General features: G+C 36.4%; 1 protein-coding gene across 19 annotated transcripts in view; it reads left to right on the forward strand.

Annotated features, from left to right (window-relative positions):
• Positions 1-2,470: 2,470 nt before the first annotated feature.
• The window catches only part of LOC103042950 (neurexin-1a), a 562,201-nt gene continuing 550,895 nt past the window's right edge, over positions 2,471-13,776 (forward strand). For 18 of the 19 annotated variants that reach the window (XM_049472550.1, XM_049472551.1, XM_022681831.2 and 15 more), the window contains exons 1-2: positions 5,516-5,636; positions 12,327-13,505. In XM_049472550.1, coding sequence (XP_049328507.1) covers positions 12,794-13,505 — 712 coding nt within the window. In that variant the 5' untranslated portion in view covers positions 5,516-5,636; positions 12,327-12,793. Of the gene's footprint in view, positions 2,610-5,515; positions 5,637-12,326; positions 13,506-13,776 lie in introns of those variants that run through there. The other variant, XM_049472543.1, reaches the window with a different exon arrangement.

Genomic DNA, 13,776 nt, shown 5'->3' on the forward strand with positions numbered 1-13,776 from the left:
CAGCCTGCTTATTGGCTACATTGTTGTTATTTATTCTATGTTTTTGCAGTCTTGATCATAAAATTAATAACCACAACCATGACATCATATACAGTATTTCAGTTATATAGTATTTACAAAAGGCATGCATATTCTCAATGCAATTATCAGATGCTTGCAAGTAATACTTTGCAGTAAATTACCATTTTTAATGAACCTAACAGTGAATACAAACAGAGTGTATTATGTTAAGAAATTAATTCACACTTACCTTCACACTGGGGATGTCTTACAGATTTAGGTGTAAATTGAATTTGCATTACATTTACTTTAATCACTGTATATAAATGGAGTCCTCCAGTCACAACATAAAGAACAAGTACACAGCCAATATTTTAACTTTTCTTAAGTGTGTTCTTCCTAAATTACACTTATTTTATGTGTTATTTGTGTGGTTTTATATATGTATAAATAATCATAATAATGATTATTTAATAATACCATTATGTGTACACAAACATTTCCAATTAAGCTATTTGTTTTTTTTTAACTCCATCTTTTAAACTGATACACTGTATGTTTATAAGCTTTTTATCTGATAGGCTAACCATACAACTGGCCAAATATCTTGATTTGCACCAATTGTAACACACTCACAATTTCTGCTGGAAAAATGAATCTTCATCTCCATCTTCACCCATGTCCGGAGTTTGGTCTGCTACAGGTGTCTGGCTGTTCTACACTCATATATATTTCTAATTCTCAACCACAACTCATGAAGGATTTAATTACTAGCCAGTGAGCTGAATCCAATGTATCGGAGCAGGGAATGCTTTAAACCTGCTGTGAATGGCTCTGTGGATTGGGACTCAGCCTTCAATTATTGACTGCCTCAGTCTTTTTTCGTACATACATTCAGCTCAGGGTTTCAAACTTCAGGTCCACTGTCGCATGCAGAAGAACATTCCTAATGGGAAGAAATGAGCCAGACTGGCTGTTAGTGCTAATGAATTAGTGCTGGCCTTGTAACTGTGACCTACAGTGACTTCTTAGTTGGCCAGTACAGCTCATCTCATACTACAGTTATAGAGGTTTTGCCATGTCAGCTGTTCAGTGCTACAAGGCCTACCTCATCCACACTGAGATGACAAAAGTCATGGGACAGCAGTATGTAAATTGATAATTGAGTATTAACCCAGGGAAGGACTTGAGAATTTGGGAATACCCACATCTGCACATGTTGTAAGAAGCTATCTTGTGAGTGAAATGGTCAGAGTTTAAGTGAGACCTTATAGTTGGTGCCAAAAGGCGTTTAACATTCCTTATGTCATAGTGTCACATGTGTACATCATAGAAGGCATTACCAAACCACATTCAATGCAGGACACCCTAAGTGCATATTGTACTGGTCAATACAGCATTCTTTGGCTTCCTTGGGATATGGCAAAAGTCAAAGGACATGGTATTAGTTTATGTCAGTCATATGTATATATATATGTTGCATTAGTTTTTCATCAAGATCTTGCATTAATGATGGTAGAGCCTGACCGCTGCACAAAGCCTTCTCCAGCACATCCCAAAGATTCTCAATGGGGTCCAGACTCTGTCTTTTACAATTCCAGCCCAATGAATCCTGACATTGTCATCTTCGAATATGCCCGTGCCATCAGGGAAGAAAAAATCCATTGATGGAATAACCTGCTTATTCAGTACATTTAGGGAGTCAGCTGATACATGTATGTTTGTATATATAATAATAATAATAATAATAATAATAATAATAATAATAATAATAATAATAAAAATAATAATAATAATGATAATAATAATTATTATTATCATTATTATCATTATTATTATTATTATTATTATTATATATAATAATATTTCATGGAATTTTTGCGATAATTATACTATTGGCTCTTTGACAAAACACTGAATTAAAAAAAAATCAAGAATACACTACTGCAACAAAATGAAAATTTTATTTTATTATTGCATATGATATGATGCGACACACTGCTAACTGAGATATAAAAAAATAAGAATTTTATCAGATTTGTCATGATACTAATAATGCCAAATATCCAAATATCTTCATATATATATATATATATATATATATATATTTTTTTTTTCCCATTACGTTTTGTGTATAATATTGTGTTGTGTTCGTGTATTGGAACAATTGTGAACACTACATTACATAATTAATTAAATAAATAAATAAATAAATAAATAAGCTGCGGGAAATTCAAATCTTTTGACAGTTGGTGAAAATAGGATTTCAGGTAACGTTAAGCTATTCAACCCCAGTTTACTTAGATTCAACTAGAATTATACCCTTTATTTTACCATTTATACACCAGCTTTCTGTCATTAACACTGCAAAGAAATCCAAGCAGGTCATTCAAATATACTGATTTATTAATAAACATTAATCTACAATTGCTGGTAGTAGCACGAAGCTAACTGATACTAACCTAACCTAATTACCGTCAGCTAACTTAGCTTTAGGTTAGTTATTTAGATACCGGCCGTTACTATTGTTCACTAATGTTCACTATTGCAGGTGTTGCCTTCCTACAATCAGCAGTATGCCAGCATGGACGGTTTCAGCAAAGCTGCAGGTAACTTAACTATTAAGTTTACTATTTCATATTACGATTTGTACTATTAGTCAGACTTATCCAAATGGGAACGATTGATTAGCTAATTATCTATTAGCTTAATTCATTAAAAAATAGCCTTAAATTTTTTTTAAAATAAAATAATGTTATATATATTCAGTAAATGATTTGGGGGGGGATTTTCAATGGAATGAATGGTATTTTTAAACAGCCTAACAGCTGTAAAGCAAAGAACATGCCTAGCTTTTAATTTATCTATTTTAATTCAGGTAATGGCTAGTTAGGTATTTATAGTGGTGGGTAACCCAGGTCCAGAAAGTAAAAATCCATCCCAGGGTTTTGTACCAACTGCAGCAGAGCCGCCCAGGCAGTTGGTACAAAACCCTGAGGTGGATTTTTACTTTCTGGACCTGGGTTACCCACCTCTACTTGTTAGAAAGTGTCATAAAAAGCCATAAACTCAAATTATTAGTGCTAAAAGCCAGTTAAGGTCAAGTAACCATCTAACAGCGCACCTCGCCTCGACTCAACTCACTCTCAGCTAGTCTGGCTTAATCTCAGAATAAATAAAACATGACCACGTTTAAAGCAGTGGGCTTTATTTAATCAGAAGTCAGTACATATTTTATGAAATCCCCCTACCATTCTTTTTTTTTTATTAACAAACGACAAAACTTCAACACGTACAAAAATAAATCTTTCATCCCCCTACCATTCTTACCCCTCACTTTCTGCTCCTCAGCTCTTCTTTGAGCCAGCAGATCACACTCGTTCCTCTGGTAAAAAGCTTTGGTTGCTTCTGATTAGCAACCTGTTACATTAGCTGTGACCCACAGCAGCTTATTCCACTCCCTCCCTGCCCCACCCTACATCCATACATCACTGCAGTGCCCCTCCCAAACTGCGCCTCCTATTTTTACCATTTGTCAAATTTAAGATAAAGGTGGAGTCAGCTAAAATCAGTGGGTTTAGCTACCCTTGAATACATTTCTCTGTAATATTTATTTATGTATTTATATATGGGCCTCCAAATATTAGGTAAGTTTTTTTTCATTGATGCGATAATTGCGAATGATATATAATAGAAAAGATAGCATCTTACATGCCAGTGCCGTGGGTAGTAATACAGGTCCATCCAAAATATATATATATATATATTATAATAGAAAAAATATTTTATTTCAATAATTCAGTTTAAAATGTGAAACTCATATATTATATTGATGTATTTTAAGGATTTATTTTTTTTTTAATTCTTGATGATTAAGGCTTACAGCCAATGAAACTCCAAAAGTCAGTATCTCAGAAAATATTATATTATATAATATTATATAAGACCAATTGGTACTTTTGGCAAGTCCTGCTGAAAAATGAAATCTGCATGTCCATATAAGTTGTCAGCAGAGGGAAGCATGAAGTGCTGAAGTGAAGATTTTTCGGGAAAGCACTGCCCTGACATTGGACTTAATATAAAACAGTGGACCAACACTAGCAGATGACATGGCTCTCTAAACCATCACTGACTTAAGTTTTTTTTTTTTTTGTAAACAGGCAGCACCATTTGCAGTGAACTGAAAACTATTGTTTCCTTTACTTTTTTTGTAATTTTATTTTCACCATTAGTAAGCAGTCCCCTTCAAACTTACATGCAGCTTTTATATCAAACATGCTGCAAACATAACCTCATTGTATGTCATTTAAGCAAATATCTATCTAATGAGATTCCCCCTAAAAGCTTCTATATGTCAATATGTACGGTCTCTATTATCCCGTTTTGATCAAACATCCCAGCCCTAGCTAGACCACAGTTTGAAATAAAAGCAGCAACAATTGACACTGAGAAAATACGTTATGTTTACAAAATAATTTAGCATTTGTTCCTGTAGCTTTAATATCTTTAATTTTAACTTTACAATGTAAAAAAAATAATAATCATAAAACCAAAGAAAACACATTAGATGAGAAGAGGTGTGTCCAAACTTTTGACTGGTACTGTAGAAGTTCCAGTACTTATGCTTTTTTGTAAAAATGCACAAATCATTTTTGTTGATGATGATGATGATGAAGATGATAATGTTAAAGATGGTATTTGATTGAGGTAGTGGGCAGGTACAGAAGTTTGTTATATGTATACAGAAAATATAAAAATTCCCTGTTTCCAGATCTGAACCTTCTTTCCTCTGCCTTTATGTGTCTCATTTTACACTCTTAATTCGTGAAAAATCGCCCAAACGTGAACCGCATCATCCAGCACCTCCCCTCGCCTGGCGGGTTAGCTAAAAACCACCCGTATTCCGCCAAGCCCCGTCCTCCTGCACTGAGATTGGCTGTGAGTTCATATTAACACCCAGTTTCCTAATAGATTTATTAGAATGTTTTTTGTTTTTTGTTTTTTGTCTATTTATTTTTTAGTCTTCAAATTCTTAAATATCTTTAAAACATTATGTTCAATAGTATATAATAGACCTGTTTTATAAATATAAATAAATAAACAAAAAAGTATTTATTTGTTGATATGCAAAAAGCTAATTTACATTAATTAGTTAAATAATTACTTTTTTTTTACCTAGTTTTTATTTAATTTATGGTTTATAAAAAAATAAAAAGTCTAATTCCTATGTGTAAAATTACTATTATTTTTTTTTTTTTGCTCTTTATTACTATTTAAATGAGAGTAATTCCGTTTATTATGCAGTTATGTTATCATTTATTAGTAGCATGACAAAAGCGTCTTAAAACAGAAAAAACTCCTATTACCAAAGATGCCATCCAGTTTCAGCAATATGGGCTTGAAGCGACAGCCAATCGGGACCCGCGGTGGGCGTGGCTTGCCGGAACACGGGTGGGAATGTCGAAGAACGCCTCCCTTGCTGGCGGAGCGGAGTCACGTGACTCGCAGTCTCTGCCTTCTGCCAGTGGCTGGTGGAGCTCAGCAGGGATGCGTGCTGCATCCTTCCTCTCATGCAGAAATAGGTATTTTTATACCCTTACAACTCTAATGCGCAGAGAGGCGGAAGCATATCTCAGGTGAATATGTTTTAATCTCTGATTTTAAAGCAGTTTGGGGTCTTTTTTTGCCACGTGAGAGTGTTTTAGTTATCATTGATTTAGGATGGGTTAGGTATGTGAGGATTCAGGGATGCTGTGGGATAAACGGTCCATGCCAGGGAGAGAGAGATAGGGGGTGAGATATGGGATGGGTGCTGGGATGAGGGCATCATAACTTGGAGTTTGGAGTGGCATGCTTTATGATATTCCTTATTTATTTTTTTACCTTTGCAGTGAGTGCAGAACAATGAGTGTGTGATGGAAGACAGTAGAGATTGTAAAGAAGAGTTTGATTGATGTCCTTTCAGGTGCATGCAGGTGTATTTGTGTGTGTGTGTGTGTGTGTGTGTGTGTGTGTGTGTGTGTATGGGAGGGAGGGGGATGGAGAGAGAGAGAGTAGAGAGAGAGTTGCACCAGCTGCTTAAGTTGATGGAAATATTGCATAGAACAGCAAGCAGCACAGGGTCCCACTTAAGGAGGAATGTGTTTGGGGCTTTAGGAGTCTGAAAGGTTCATTTGCTTGAAGGGCTGGGTGGTTTGTTTGGGTGGTTTGCTGACATCTGTGTGTGTCATGATGCAAAAAGATGAAGGACTGGGTAAGTCCTGGATTGTACTGTATGGCTGTCTGGAACAGTGTGCAGAAGCTCCGTGGTCACTATCCCTCCTCCTGAAGATCCACCTTATCTCCTACTCTCCTAAAAACAAAAGGAGCTAGAAAGGGGTTTTTGAGTACCTTTAAAAATGGTTCTTCCATGGCCTGGTTTCTGAATCTGGACATTGAACCCGTTTTTTTTTTAAAGGTACCTGTAGTTGATTTGCTATGTAGTGTCATTTAAGGTTTCTTGACTTTCATAGATTTCTATTAAATGGGTCTTTTTTTGCACTGGTTTTCCAGAAATGGAAACAATAGGGATCTTTGGTTCTCTTAATGCTAAAATATGTTGGAAAACTGAACGTACCTAAAACTGTACTGCCTTAGTCCTGTGTTGCACTGCATGGCCACCTGGAACCGTGTGGTGTGGTTTAGTATTTAAGCTGCCTGTGCAGCTCAGCGGTCACCAACACTGTTCCGACATTTTCAAAAATAAAGGGGCTGCAAAGGTTTCCCTGACAACCGTTAGAAAGTTCTCCATCATTAAAGATTTCTTTAAATCTGGTTCTTGAGTCCTGTAGCATTGGAAATGAAGGGAATAGCTGATGTAGTTGTTTTGCTGTGTTGTGTTCCACCTACCAATGATTCCAGAAATGGAAACTGAATCCAAGCTCCAGATTTAAAGACCTGTGTTCTGTGTGCTTAGATCTGTGAGTCTCATAATGCTAGAACATGATGGAAAATGGAATGGCTCTAAAACTGCAATATGTTAGTCATGGATTGGACTGAATGGCTTTCTGGACCAATGTGGTGTGGTTTAGTATGTAGTATATCTTAGATTCATCTTATTTTTATAATTTATTTCAGAGGTCTCCATGATTGGCTGAAAAATGTGTGTAAGGTATGAAGGTGGATGTTCAGGAAGACGGTTGATGACTACTACAGGAGCATGCATAACAAGGTTTATCCAGCACACTTTCTGGTTAAGGTTTCTGGCTAAGTAAAAACTGTGGTTCTATAGAGACAGTACAACAACTCAAAGAAGCCTTTGAATATTTAAATGGCTCTTGGATTGATTAAGTAGCTAATTTATTTGATGATTTCTATCTTGGGAGAATCTTGTAAATTATATATATATATATATATTTTTTTTTTTTGCTGTGTATAGCCAGCTAGAAAAAGCCAGCTTTTGGTAGTGTCTGGATTTGAATGGTCTTAACTGTTTTTTTGATGGTCAAGGTGATTGAAATGCTGTTGAAAATATATCCTATATGGTAAAGCTGGCCAGTTAACCAGTTGACCAGAATAGTGAATGCTTGATTTTGGTCATGCTGGTCATGTTGGCTGAGCAGCTTGAAAATATTAGTCATCCTAACATGACTACCAGGGGCACTGGGTGATGAATGGGTTTAGGATGGGGCAGAAGGAATAGCTGATTGGGCTAAACAGTGTTCCTCTGATGGGGAGGAGAAGTAGATGGTTGGACGCCACCAGTGGAGGCAGTTATTGTTTGACTCATTTGCGTATTGTGAGAATCCACGTACCAAAATACATGGACACCCCATCCTTGCCTATAGCACAGTTAAATCTGTAAGGGTACTGCCGAGGCAGAAATTACAACAACAAAGGTGTTTTTTTTTTAAGTTTTTTGTAAAAAAAGGTTTCTAAAAATTACTTTCATGGAACATATTTTGGTTATTAATTAAAAAACAATATTGTTTAGGGTTTAGTGCCTCACTTAGAGGTTTAGAGGTGTGTTTAAATGAGTGTAACACCAAACCGTGCTGGACATTAGCTGTACAAGATGTGATTTGAAGATATACACCAAATAAAAAGATGATTTACATTAGTATGCTTTCAAAAATGGGACTCTTTGATATACTCTTAACCATGGCAGGAAGATTACATTCTGCAGTGCATAAACAAGCGTCTAGTCAATGATTCTGTGGGTTCGGATTTGCATATCTGATGCCTTGGCTTCTATTTATCATTGCTGAAGGATAAACTGCATAAACACAGTGGTCTCGGTGGTGTTTGGTAGCTGTAAGTGTTGGAAGTTTATGGAAGTCCCTGCGGTGTGTAGTTCAGTGCTTCGGCTCAGCTCTGCACCAGTAGATGCCATCTGCACAGTTTTTTTTACGGCATTTCTGGCATAAGTGACATTCCAAAAGTCATGGGACAGGAACTAGTATCATGTCCCGCGACTTTTGCCATGTCCCGTGGAAGCTGGGACCTATAAAGAACGCTGCACTGACCTGCAGGATATATGTATGGGGCCTCCTGCATTTAATGTGGATTTTATTTCTGCCAGAGAGGCCTGTCCAGACATTGCCGGGTGGTAATGCCTTCTATTAAATATTCCTCAAACATTCAAGACATTGTTGTTCGATGCATGTTAATAAATACTGCTCAGAACTTTAAAAAAAGGGATAGCTCATCCATATGGCAAGTTCAGCCTCACTTCAGTTAACACCTCACAGCCTATACAGGTTCGGGCATTTCCAAGCCATTGTCTGAGTTAACACTTCTATTCATGATTGTGACAGTTTGCATTCTGATATCCCATGACTTTTGGCTTAGCTTTCTAAGGCATTTTTTAATATACAGCTTTGATCATTATTCTGCATGCCTTTTAAAATATATATAGTTTTAGCTTAATTTCTTACCATTTTCCTTTCTACTCATTATTGTACATTAAATGTACATTGTCGTAATAGGCAGAGGTGGAAAGTAACTAATTACATTTACTCACATTACTGTAATTGAGTAAGTTTTATGAGTAATTTGTAATTTTTAAAGTAGTTTTTAAAATAAGTAATTTTACTTTTACTCAAGTTCATTTTGACACAAGTAATTTACTTCACTACATTGGAAAACTCCTCGTTGCTGAGTAAAAAATAAAATGCTGGGGAAAAAAAACCTAATTTTCAGAATTAAATTTTTTTTTTTTGAGTTTTGTTCTCCATGGTCGCGCAGCTGAACTTTTCCTAGCAGTGTTTATTACGGTTAGCGGGAGAGACGCTGTGTAGCCTGGCTCAGGGGAACCAGTGCCACTTGTTCTTGAAAATGTTTTATGGAGTGGTCTTAACAAATACTGCCTGAAAGGTCCAAATTATTTAATTTAATAATTATTTTATTTATGATTTGTACTTTTTTACATCAAATAACTAAAAGTAACTATGTAACTTTTACTCAAAGTACATTTTAAATTGAGTGCTTTTTTACTTTTACTCGAGTGGATTTTTAGATGGGTACTTTTACTTTTGCTTGAGTAGAATTTTAGCAAAGTAAAGGTACTTTTACTTAATTACAATTTTTCAGTACTTTTTCCACCTCTGATAATAGGATATTAGATATAAGCATATTAAAATTCATTAATGCATTTACCTGCAACCAATTTTTCCTTTAAAAATCCACTTATTCCAAACTTTTGATTGATCTCAAGCAAAGCCATTGTCCTGAAGCTGAATGTTAATAGTGGAAATCCAAAAAGATAGGCCTGATAAATGGCACTTAACTCGATCTGTCTGCTGCTAATGCTTTTAGGCAGACTGTCCTAATGTCCACTCTCGGCTCTATCTGCTTCGGTCAACTGTTTGCAGACTATACAGCAGATTGGAGAGGTTGTTGGGTATCGATTAAAAAAAAAATGATTTCCAACTGCCAGAAAAGACAGACTTGAGCATTGTTACACATGCACGTTGCTTGGCTTACACCATGCGCTTTCGGAAGCAGTATCAATACCATCTGTAAACAGACCATTCATAAATGACCAACATATCGTCTGGACGCCAGTGTAGTCAGTAGAGTGTTTTGGAATGTGAATCAGTGTATTCAGATGGTGTATTGGCTATGTAACAAATCATGCAGCTCAGATTTGGTGTGAAGTTGTCCATTCAAACCTACTCTCTATGTGAAAACTTTTCTAGATAATACAGAAAAACTTGCTTTTTAGACAGTTAATCCCATTCAGGGCCCTTTATAATTAATTTTGGTGCTTAAATTGTTCTTTGTCTAGTTCGAGGATTCTTTATATTGGTGGAAAATGAGTGCTTTCAATGAATAACAACTATTTTACATAAAGAGGTAAATTTAAGAGCTTTATTTAGGCCTTTTTTATTAATTCAATCAAGAGTAAAGATAATACACTTCTCCCAAAAAGGAACAAATGTCGAATATATATGGTTATTCATTGGAACGGCTCATTTTCCACCAATCCAAAAAATGTTTTTATTACCAGTCAAAGAACAATTTAATGTCCCGCTTGGTTCTTTTTGGCTTGTCTTTACTAAAGAGTCCCACATTATGAAATATGACAGTATGCCATTTATAATATGCCTGTCTCTCAGGCTGTCACTTATTCGTACTTTAATTTGAATAAGGTTCTTTTAATAAAGGCTGTCAAGAACAGTCTACAGATTTAGTTCCCCCCCTTTATTTTTGGTTATCTCCAATAAGGAATCTAAATTTAATATACTGTATATATGTAATATTTGGATTGTGCATTAGGCTGCCATCTACACACACATCAATCAAACCTTATTTTTATTCTAACCCCCTGACCCTCAGTTACTATACAGCTAAATATTTAGAGTAAGGATTGAAAGAGAAAATAAAAATAAAAGTCAATCAAATTAAATCATAAACATAAGAAGAGTAAATGATAGCCCTACTGTATAAAAACGGAAAGGGAGTAAGTGGGAGAGAGAGCTGACAGAAAGAGCCAACAAAAACAAACACATATGACTTAAATAGCATTGCTGAAGTCAATTTATGACTAAAACTGCACTACTAAGGTAGCTAGATATACTAAATGTGTGACTAAAATAGCACTACTGAAATGTATGGAAATGTATGGTTAGAATAGCACTGCTGATGTAGTTACTAACTGTCTAAATATATTTGTTGGCATGTCTGCTGGGATGTAACACATGTTAAGTGCTCATTAAATATTTGTTTTTCTCGTTAAAAGCAATAAAATATACATTAGGCAATTTATTTAGCTAATGGTGAAACAATGGCAAATGTAATGAATCGGTGAATAATCGTGTCCAGTATTGAGTATTTCATATTAAGTGTTTTGGAAATGATCTTCTTACATGATTAACTTACATCTGCTTATAGCTTCAGTGGCTTCTACATGTATGTAACTGATTACACTTTTACACACTCGAGCAGGCTTAACCTGATTAGAAAGTGTGTAGACTTTACTTCGCTTAACCATTTATCGGCACAATGCAGTGACTGCATTAATAATTACAGCCTATAAACTAGAGCCAAACTATACAAATATTTACTATTTACAGTATTTTTTACATGCATATTTCTATTGTTTGCCTTCACCCACATCATGCCCAATGGCTTGATACTGGGAATATGTAACAGTGCACAATTGATGCTTTTTTTCAATTCTCAAATCAAAACCGAAATTTCAAAATTCATTTATTGTAATATATTTGTCATAATATAAATGTCTTGATTCTTAATAAGAAGTGAAATGCATTAGCCTATTAGGCTAATGTAGTAGTTGATGTACCATCTGTCTTACGAAATAGCATAATAAACTATTAGCTAGAAATTGTTTGTTGAAAAAAGACAAAAAATACATGCTCTTTAGTATACTATTAGCCACGCCCACTTCGCTCTGATTGACTGCACTCAGTTGCTTAGTTTTGATCGTTGATAAAGGTTTTTGATGATAGACAACAAAAGACGCTAGAAAGAGTCTAGAAGAATGGATGTATAAAAATCTATATGTACTGTGACATGCCAAAAGTCATGGGATGGCAGTATGTAAGCTGTAAGCTGATGATAAAATGCTTGGGAATAAAAGCCACAGAGAAGCGACTCAATGCAGGCTATCAATGCAGAATTCCTTAACTTCTGTGGAACATGATAAAATTCAATGGACCCAATACCAGTTCATTTTCCTTTTGACTTTTGGCGTATCAGTGTATTTCAAATGTGATGTATCTCATTAGTTTTTGTCTGAATGTTTAAGCTAAAATAAAGTACAAATTGATTGTCAGTCTTTGCCATTAGCTTCCAAGCTGATAAATATTCATCCCTTTTTCCAGATTATGTGGGACGCAGTGTGAGAAGAGCTGATGACTACTGACCTTTACGACCTCACCACATGAGTCCCGTAGATGTTGTCTTGATTTAACGTCAACAAATAACCCTAGCATGTTGCAGATGCAGTAGATGAGTGTGAATAGATATGATTTCCACAGATATTGAAGAATCTGGATTATAGCGAAAGAAACAGACACTTGGAAGAAGCCATTGCCCTCATTTGTCGTTTGACAGACTGTTTGGACAGATGCAGGATAAAGAATGGTGGTTATAGGAGGAGATACTTCCTCCTACAGAGTGGACTTCATTCTGGAGATGCCAAAACTGGCCTTCAACAGTAGAGCCGAGGAGCTAATTTGTGTTTTTTCTGCAAGCAAGTTATCAAATTCTAAGGAGCACTGAGGGATCTTTTCTTTCTGAGAAACTTTACAAACTTTTTTGACAGGTTTTGACTTTTAACGTCTACATCATGGTTCTACACATGTGGCATGGCGCTCATCTGCTCTGGGTCGGACTGTTAGTATGCACCCTGGTGGACGCCGGGGCTAGCTTGAAGTTCTCCGGAGCGGAAGGCCAGTGGGCGGCATTTCCGATGTGGAACGCTTGCTGTGAAAGTGAAATGAGCTTCAACATGAAGACCAAGGCTTCTCAGGGGCTCCTGGTCTACTTTGATGACGAAGGCTTCTGCGATTTCCTTGAGCTGCTGATGAACAACGGCAAGCTCAACCTCCGCTTTTCCATCTTCTGCGCCGAGCCGGTCACCGTGTTCTCAGACGTGGTGGTCAACGACAGCCAGTGGCACGGCGTCACGATAAAGAGGAATTTCAAAAACACTACCCTTGTGGTGGACAGGGAGGTCAAGTGGGCGGAGGTGAAGTCCAAACGACGAGACATGACCGTCTTCAGCCGCTTGTTCTTAGGAGGGATTCCTCCGGAACTGCGCACCGTCGCTCTGAGGCTCACTTCGGACGCCGCCAAGGAACAAGTTCCCTTTAACGGATGGATAACGGACTTGAAGGTCAACAACTCTGTCCCTGCCATCCTCACCAGTGGAGGGGTGGACAACAACGCCTGTGGCAGCGAGACAATGTGCTTGAATGGAGGAGTTTGCAGTGTCGTGAACGACAAACCCACGTGCGATTGCTCGGAGACTGGCTATCAGGGAAAGGACTGTAGTGAAGGTAAGATATGTGAATTGGCTTTTTGTGTTTGTGTGTTTGATTCTTTTCTGTAATTTTTTCACATTTTACAGTCTCAGGGCCTTGGATCTAAATGTTCTAATCAGACCAATTTAAATAGGATTTAACTATACAAAGTACACATTAGTGGTGTCCAAAAATATTGATTTTGAACGATTTTGTTTTGCAATATTTTGTTTTGCAATACTGTGTGGTAGGGGTGGGCAATATTATTTCGTATACAATATATCGTGACACAGAAATATTATGATAT

The sequence above is a fragment of the Astyanax mexicanus genome, chromosome 25 (assembly GCF_023375975.1).
Source record: "Astyanax mexicanus isolate ESR-SI-001 chromosome 25, AstMex3_surface, whole genome shotgun sequence".
Lineage (NCBI taxonomy): Eukaryota > Metazoa > Chordata > Actinopteri > Characiformes > Acestrorhamphidae > Astyanax > Astyanax mexicanus.